Source organism: Triticum dicoccoides, chromosome 1A (genome assembly GCF_002162155.2).
Source record: "Triticum dicoccoides isolate Atlit2015 ecotype Zavitan chromosome 1A, WEW_v2.0, whole genome shotgun sequence".
NCBI classification, from domain to species: domain Eukaryota; kingdom Viridiplantae; phylum Streptophyta; class Magnoliopsida; order Poales; family Poaceae; genus Triticum; species Triticum dicoccoides.
The window spans coordinates 597,714,012-597,722,673 of NC_041380.1; the positions used below are offsets into that span (position 1 = coordinate 597,714,012).

The 8,662-nt window shown below is 44.1% G+C and overlaps 1 protein-coding gene across 1 annotated transcript in view; it reads right to left on the reverse strand.

The window, feature by feature from the left end:
* Positions 1 to 6,085, reverse strand: part of LOC119294553 (structural maintenance of chromosomes protein 3-like) — a 12,297-nt gene extending 6,212 nt beyond the window's left edge. The window contains exons 1-15 of the mRNA XM_037572759.1: positions 5,983 to 6,085; positions 5,065 to 5,115; positions 4,898 to 4,973; positions 4,353 to 4,391; positions 4,186 to 4,253; positions 4,037 to 4,108; positions 3,728 to 3,807; positions 3,563 to 3,641; positions 3,375 to 3,492; positions 3,122 to 3,297; positions 1,687 to 1,932; positions 1,490 to 1,611; positions 1,268 to 1,412; positions 570 to 742; positions 377 to 476 (exon numbers count right to left, since the gene is read on the reverse strand). Of these exons, the coding sequence (XP_037428656.1) occupies positions 377 to 476; positions 570 to 742; positions 1,268 to 1,412; positions 1,490 to 1,611; positions 1,687 to 1,932; positions 3,122 to 3,297; positions 3,375 to 3,492; positions 3,563 to 3,641; positions 3,728 to 3,807; positions 4,037 to 4,108; positions 4,186 to 4,253; positions 4,353 to 4,391; positions 4,898 to 4,973; positions 5,065 to 5,079 (1,509 nt within the window). The 5' untranslated portion in view covers positions 5,080 to 5,115; positions 5,983 to 6,085. The remainder of the gene's footprint in view (positions 1 to 376; positions 477 to 569; positions 743 to 1,267; positions 1,413 to 1,489; positions 1,612 to 1,686; positions 1,933 to 3,121; positions 3,298 to 3,374; positions 3,493 to 3,562; positions 3,642 to 3,727; positions 3,808 to 4,036; positions 4,109 to 4,185; positions 4,254 to 4,352; positions 4,392 to 4,897; positions 4,974 to 5,064; positions 5,116 to 5,982) is intronic.
* Between the last annotated feature and the right edge of the window lie 2,577 nt (positions 6,086 to 8,662).

The following is an 8,662-nucleotide window of genomic DNA, read 5'->3' on the forward strand; positions in this document are numbered from 1 at the left end:
AGTGCCCTCCACCAGGCAAAGCCCGGGCGGATCCGGGACCTTGCTCCCCGGCAGCTTCCCCCCTCGAGCGTGGGGGCTCGACGAGGCTGACGGAGCAGAGCTTCTCCGGCCATCAATGCACAGCACACTCAAACTATAATTAATAAATACTCCCTCTGTAAACAAATGGAAGACGTTTTATGTCACTAAGAAGGGAGTGTCCTTTTTTTTGTTATAATTCAGTTTCCAATCCAGCAATCATTCATAGATGCATATCTAAGATGCAATATGCAAGTGTGTACATAGGAACAAGAATGGAATCATTGGAAATTAGTAAGTCAGTAGCAGTCAGAAATGTTAACAATAGAACATGTGAACAACTAAATGATTTCCATACCCCAGGTGTTGCATGGTCCAAACTTTTCTGTGCCTTCACAAGATCTTCCTTTAGCCTATCGATTTCAGCTGTCACACTAGTTTCCTCCTTCCAAAATGATCTGTGAAAATTTATTTGAACTAAGTATATATAGTCTAAAGCTACACATCTTGAATCAAATCACAAGGTTATGAATGCTAAGAAATGTGCATACTTCCTTTCATCTTGAAGTGCATTTTTCTGCTTCGTGAAGTCATTGTGATTCTTTTGCTTGTCTGCAAGAACAGCCTCTAACTTGCTTGATTCACTTCTCCGAGATTCAATGTGGTTTGTCAACTTATTAATTTCGTCTTTAAGCTTCTGACTTTCATCTTGAAGTAAGCTTTCCTGTCATAAAAGCAAAAGTGCAGCCCACGGACCAGCTATGCATCAACAATGGAAATGTGAAAGCTAAAAATAGGAATGATTATATCTTGACTTGTGGCACTAAACTCGTATATCATGACATAACCTGAAATGGATCAAACTACTACCTCTGATCCACAAATAAAGTCATTTTAGAGTTTTACCAGTCAGGCATTTCTAAATTTGACCATCTATAAAGAAAAAAAATACTAACATTCAAATTATCAAATTTACATAACTAGATATATCATGAATTGAATTTTCAAATTTAGAATTATTTTTATGTGAGGCACCATATTTGCACAGAAATTGATGGACAGAGTACCATATTGAAGAATGTGTCATGTCCTAAAAGACTAATGCTTTGGACTGAAGGAAGTAATACACACTCTAATGTAGGGTGGTTCAGTGCAGATTCAAGCGAACCCAAGTAATAAGTAGAATAGCACATCAAAACGAAGGTCAAGAATGAAATTTCAAGTATCAAACAGGTAACTGGTTGAATACCTGCTTTCTATTTGATAAAAGTACACGCTCAAGATCATGAATTTCTTTCCGAAGCCACTCATCTCTGGCAGCCTCATTCTTAAATTGAGTTGCCCTCCCCTGCTTTTGGTACAATATACTCAGCCGCTTCTCGCGGTCCATTATACTATCCCCACAAAATGATGCGTCAATAGGAATATCTATCAACAAGTCGAAAGTATATATGTGTATATTATATTTTACCTTTTTGATATATCTTCCTCTTCCTTCAATTTGGCCGCATGCACCTTACTAATTTGAGCCAATTCAGACTTTGACTTTTCACTTTCTTTCCTCATACTATTTAACTCCCTTACGGCTTCATCCTGCCGATAGATCTTTTAAGTCCGGCAACGAAACAAAGTTACTCAACATCATGAGAAAGATCAAGCATGGCATACCTTTGCTCGTTTTTCACTTGAAATTCTGTCTTTTAAATCTCTCAGATCAAGTTCAATCTGAGAAACTACCTTTAGTGCTTCAGTACGCTTCTTCTCTGCATCGTCCTTTTCAGACTTGGTTTCATTTATCCCTTTAGTAGAGGCTTTTATTTCTTTCTCCAAACTTTTGACCCTCTCACGTAACTCTACCACTTCATTGTCCGCTTGAGACATCCTTTCAGAAATTTGTCTTCGATTATCATCCATCTAACAAGAAATAAATCAAATGTAGTGGGTAGAATAAGCATTATAGGATACAGCAGGATCAATGATATCAGAAAGTTTGGTCTAGAATATCTCATTTCGGAGATAGTGCCAAGGAGATGTAGCATATATTATGGCATAGCAAGCAAGCAGTGATAGCAAGAGAATGTTTACAGGAGTGTATGGTAAAGCATGTTACAATCTTATAGGCACAGGCATGCTACTGAAGAAATACATGTAACGTTTGGCAAAGGAAATAGAGGATAGCATCCACTGACAATTATTTGTCTGAATAGAACTATGTAAGATATTTCTATTTATTTTATTTATTTATCACCTAATTGCTCAGTTTCCAGGGGAGGTGAGACGAAACCAATTTGCATCAATTCACAGGAAATTCACTAACAAGGCTGGCTGGGTAACAGAACACTAGACATGTGTATATGAAATGACATTTTTTTTACTATTTTATATTTCCACTGGTTACAAAAACAATCAATAAAACACCAGAGACATTTGCTCAAGAAATGAAATATGAAGAGGCTGTTTGGATTGCGCCAGGGTCCGCCTCAGCGCGCCAATTTATTGGTGGCCGATTCCACCGCCCACATCTCGCCAACAAATTGGTGCTGGATTGAACTAGCAAGGCAGAGCAGGCCAGGGCGTACCAATTATTTGGTAGCCATCCAAACACATACACTATGCATGGTCAACACCAATATTTTGGATGGGCATCTCAGGGCGTAGATCCAAACAGCCCTGAACTTACCAGTTAACACTACCTTCATCCATCAAATAACAAAATAAATATTTCAAAAATAGTGCCTTGTATGCTCTCTTGAGAATCAAGTTACACAGCTGTTAAAGCAGCTGCAGAACAGGACACTGGGCTTTCAGAAAACATTTCTAGTTTTCCACACCAAGTTCTTTGGTCTTGATGAGAGAGCACCACAAGGTTCTTCCATGAGTGATATACAATAGAAAAGATACTCGGGTGGTCATCTGAGTGGGAAATGTTAATGGTTTGTTCATCAAAACTCAGCTGAAGGATCATCTGAGTGGGAAACGTTAATGGTTTGTTCATCAAAACTCAGCTTAAGGCATTCACTCATAAGACAGACTATTAGAACTTGCCTAACAGAACACAATAATACCCAAAGTAAACATACATAACAAAAAGGGCGAGTATTACCGAAGCTAATTCATTTCTAGCATCATTTAGTTCATGGTCCAGTATAGTATATTCAAGTGATCTTCTCTGTTTGTCCAGCTGCTGGTACTTCTTTAGTTCCTCCTTCTCTTCATCAAGTTCTCTCAGTCTCTCCTCCAGGTAGCGGACAACTTGATCAATCTGCTTCCTTTTATTGGCTGTTAATGAAGTTAATGGACATGTCAGCAGGCCACTCAGAAAGATTATAGAGATACTTTTGGTGATTTAAACTTGCCTGTTTCTTGCATTATTTTCAAGCTCTCCCGACGTCTATCTTCATAAACACGCGTACCACCAATCTCTTTGAGAAGATCCAGTCGTTCAGAATCTTTCATTAGAGTAAGGGATGCAATCTAGACATGCAAAAATTGTCAATATTATATCTGAACAAATCCTGGGAACAATCAGATGAATATTTATTACCTTTCCTTGCTGTACAACATAGTATGGATTAGATCGAGAGAAACCAGCGCTCTCCAGCAGATTCATGACTTCAGTTTTACTGAACAAAACAGCAATAAAAAGTGGAGCTGAGCAAGAGACAAGGTACAACACTGTTTTACTGGTTTAGGGCATAAGCCAACATACCTGACATGTTTTCCATCCAAGTAGTATTCATCCTTCTTTGAAGCAACTGTCCTTCGCAAGCGTACCTCTTCTTTATCAACCTGCAGCCAAATTTCATAATTTAGAGGGCTACTGCAAAATCTACGTGCTGATGTGTTGCTCTGGACAAACCGTATAAGTGGAGCAGAGTAGTTTTTATTATGATAATGATATGCATGCACTCATATGGATGATGTGGGTATTGACACTTTTACAAGTGAAATATGCAGCTTGAGACTGAAGTGGATGACTTTAATCAAATACCAACACTTAATAAACTAGAGGACTTACTGGAATACGGTTGTCTGAATTATCAAAAATTATCTCGACAAAAGCAGATACGACTGAGTGTCCAGCACCTTCCTGGCAATGGTTATTAGTATCAAACACCAGTCACCTATTTTAAGTATTCAGATTGATCAATGAAGGAGAAGGCATACATGGAGAAGAGCTCCCCTGTCCTCACTGCGCAGGTTCTGAAACATGTCACTCAGGACAAAGCGTATAGCTACAGCATTCAGCACGGTGAAATTAGGATGGGAGTAGCACACAAGCGTCAATAACCATAAGAATGAATAGTAATTCAGCAGATGTTTTAAGGCATTACCATGGAAAAAATTTGATTTGCCAGATCCATTTGCACCAACTGCAACAAACAGTTAAATCAATGTTAGTGCATTAGCAGCACAAAAACTATGTGATGAACTCTAAAGTGGACTTCTATGATACTTGCAATAAATTGATACTTCGGTACTTAACCAAATATGTCATCAGGAAAGACAAAGAATGGAAATCGCTACCATGCAAGCCAATAATGAAAGCACGATAGAGTTTTAACAGAAAGAAGTCATCACAAGAGCACATTTCATTTATTTAATTCGAACGTGCATGTGATGGCTATGCAAATCTAGAGAACGATGTAAAATGTCAGAGAAACACTGAACAATGACTTGAGTCTTGGATCAACATCTAGTAAGTATGCGATTAGCTAACTACGTAAGGATTATCTGGTCCAGGCCCCAGAGACCTGGAGGTGGCTGTTTGACAGGCTGACAGTGACAACACCTTAAGTTACCATGAGGCAGCTGACAACCGAAACACATGAACCTCAGAACCCTATGGCCAAGTTCATTACAGAGAGAGGAAGATTACCGACTACGTTAACTTTGGGGCTGAAAGGTTCTGTCGAGGTCTCCTCCCTGTAGCTTTTAAACCCTTCGATTATAACCTGCACAGACAGCTCTTACGTCAAGAGGATGAAGCAGTGACATGATAAAAAAATGGTACAGACAAAGTCATTCTGAAGCTAGCACAGTTACCTTCTTTATATACATGGCTAAGACGGGGAGAGATCACACCACCATTAATTCCTGCAAACAGAGGAAGACCACTCGTGAATAGAGCATCAGGGTGAACTAAAACTCTACAGGCCGGCTGGCAAATGTGTGAGCAAACAACCGTGCTAAGGTGGTGCTCTGGTTTGAAGCTGCAACCGCGACCAAAATTAATGTGGATGGATTACAGTGGTCCAGTTTTTCCAGTAGAATTGAGCATAGCAACTAAGGTTTTTCCAAGTTTTCCTGGTCCGGCTCGAATTAGGGGTGATCATTATTCAGCATCTCAGAAACCAAGAGCTGAACGAAACAGTCACAAAATGCCGCACAGACCCGTCAGACAGCGCACCGCTGCCTCCGATTTCCAGGCACGGATAGATCAATCCAACAGACCAAAGGGCTGCCAGCAACTATACATGACTGCGCCAACAAATAACTCGTGCAGGGTAAGGAAGCAGCAGCCCGAAGAGCGCATCCTACTGCACTACACTACGCCACACACCCGCGTGTAAACCACTCCAGGATCCCAGGAATTATCCACCACGAAGGAGCCCGGGGCCGCGAATCGCCGTTCCACCCGCGGCCGCGAGAGCGAGCCCGGAGCCCCCGCCCGTCAGATTCGGAACTAGCGGGCTAGCTAGGGTTTAGGGCGCGGGCGCGGGGCGAGCGTTCGCCCGCGCGGGAGGACGACGGGGGGAGAAGCGGGGGGTCGCGAGGGGCGCGGGGCGGAGCTGCGGAACCGGAAACCCTAGCTGGCTAGCTTGGCTCAGGCGCGCCCGGGCTTGGCGGCGGAGGGAGGGGGAGAGCCCTGGCGCCTGCCTCGAGGACCCCGTGGTACGCGCTCGGACCGCGGCGGCTGCTGGCTGCCGTGTACGGAGAGGGGGAGGGGGGGGAGGGATTTACCTCGCCGGAATGGCGGTGGGAGCGGGCGAGCGAGCGTGCTCCACTGGGCGGGAAGCGGAGGCGGAGCGGGGCGGGAGGGGGGGAAGAAGGAGCGAGAGTCCAGTCCAAGAGGAGTCGTCGCGCTGCTCTGCTCTGCTCCGAAACGAGACCAGAGGAGGAGAGGGCCAGCCGGCCAGGCCCAACGTCAACGTGCACCCGGTTCTTCCCGTGCTGGTCTGGGTCTGGGTCTGGTTCGACCATTCCAGTCCAGGCTCCGGTTCCATTCGAATCACCTCTGTTTATTGAGCTTCAGATTCAGATATCAGATCTTTTATTACAGTGATCTAAATGCTCTTATATTAGTTTACGGAGGGAGTATTTTTTTGAAGTGAATCCATGGGTGATTCGAATCCCATCAAAGTTGAAATAAACAGGGTCGAATCTAGAATCTGAAGCAAACAACGATTTCGTGTGAGCTTCAACAGTCATTTTGTTTCAGATTTAGATATCAGATTCAGCTTTGTCAGTGAAGCTGGATATAGAAGATAAAACAAAAAAGCTATTCCGAATAAGCTTTGTCGGTGAAGCAACATCTTAACTCAGGCCGTTGTCACTGCAATTGCCTGAAGCATCTCAAAGTGTGCTTCAGTGGCGAAATTAATTCCGTGAATCGGCTTTACAACTGAAGCGAATCCATATGTGATTTGAGTCCAATCAAACCTAAAACAAACTATAGACCGCATAAATCAACTCTGCCAGTAAAGAGAATCTATAGGTGTTTCGAATCCAATCAAAAACGAAACAAACATGCCCCTCCTCTTGTGGATAAAACATTGGTTCCAAATTCAAATTTGAACCACGTGCTCGAAGACAAAATTGAAAGGATAAGGTAGCAGTACGATGCTGGTCCGCCGTGGTTAGGGTTTCTCTAGAGGCGATTGGGAGCCTGCATAGGGTTTCCAAAACTCGTGGGTGACTGTTCTTCGACGGCGACGGTGATTGCAGTAGTAGAGTCCGTGTCTGGTGGCTAGGTTAGGGTTTTCTCTCGAGTGAGAATGTTGGTTTGCATGTGTGAGGAAGAAGGCATTAGAGGAATCTTTTTCAAGGACGCACACCTCAAGAGATCTCCTGCGGGTGCAAAGTCGCTGGAAGAAACTATCGGATTGGATGAGAGGGTTGGTATTGACAGAGAATGAAGCATGGGGAGTCACTACAGGAATCAGCTACTTTGCCGTCCGCCAAGGCAGACGGCAAAGCCTTTGTCGTCTGCCGCGGACGGCAAAGGGCTCTGGCAAAGATAGGATCGGTAAAGACCTTCTTTGTTGTCTGCTTTTTGAAGCGGACGGCAAAGGGGCATTTGCCATCAGCGGTTGACGGCAAAGAAAGGCGACGGCAATTAATTCGCTGTTAGTCCGTTAGGTGGCTAACGGCAGTCTTTGTCGTCCGCCAGCTGACGGCAAAGAGCATCAGGCCTTTGCCGTCGGCCAAATGACGTCAGCTGGACGTCACTGCCCACCAAGGCTTTGCCATCCGCCACTGTAGGCAACTGCGGTTATCCTTTGTTGTCTGCCACTGTAGGCAAAGGTTTTGCCGTCCGCCACTGTAGGCAAACTGACCAAATGGGTCAGCTCCCAGGAAACACAGGTGGCTGCCACGTGGCTTCTTTGCCGTCCGCGGCGGACGGCAAAGAGCCCGTTGCCATCGGTGGCAGACGGCAAAGAGCCTGCATTATTTCACAGGGCTATTTCACAGCAAACATATGACATGTCCAGCACATAAGTTTCATCGTACATACATATAGTTCCATCCATTCATACATAGCAAGTTGCACATACACATTGTTCCATCGATATCCACACATATTACAATGCAAAGTTTCATGAAGATAGCAAGTTCCATCATAGCAAGCTAGAAGAATACTAGAAGAGAATGAAAGAAAAAAAACAAGCACTCCATCATAGCAAGATAGCTTCCGTGAAGTGAATGAAATCTGCAAAATGGCAAATAAGAAAGTTAGAAAAAGGTGACTAAAAGAAGAAGACTAGAAGAAGAAGTATATGTCATTTATGAGCTAACTTAGGTGAAATGGATCATTTATGAGCTAACTTAGTTGAAATGGATCGTTTATGAGCTAACTAGGGTGAAATGGATCATTTATGAGCTAACTTAGTTGAATGGATCGTTTATGAGCTAACTAAGGTGAAATGGTGTAGGGGAACGTAGTAATTTCAAAAATTCCCACGCACACGCAAGATCATGGTGATGCATAGCAACGAGATGGGAGAGTGTTGTCTACGTACCCTCGTAGACCGAAGCGGAAGCGTTGATGCAACGTAGAGGAAGTAGTCGTACGTCTTCCCGGTCCAACCGATCCAAGCACCGTTACTCCGGTACCTCCGAGTTCTTGGCACACGTTCAGCTCGATGACGCTCCCCGGGCTCCGATCCAGCAAAGCTTCGGGGAGGAGTTCCGTCAGCACGATGGCGTGGTGACGATCTTGATGTTCAACCGTCGCAGGGCTTCGCCTAAGCACCGCTACAATATGATCGAGGTGGAATATGATGGCAGGGGGCACCGCACACGGCTAAGGAACGATCTCAAGGATCAACTTGTGTGTCTAGAGGTGCCCCCTGCCTCCGTATATAAAGGAGACAAGGGGGAGGGGCTGGCCGGCCAAGGAGGGCGCGCCAGGAGAGTCCTA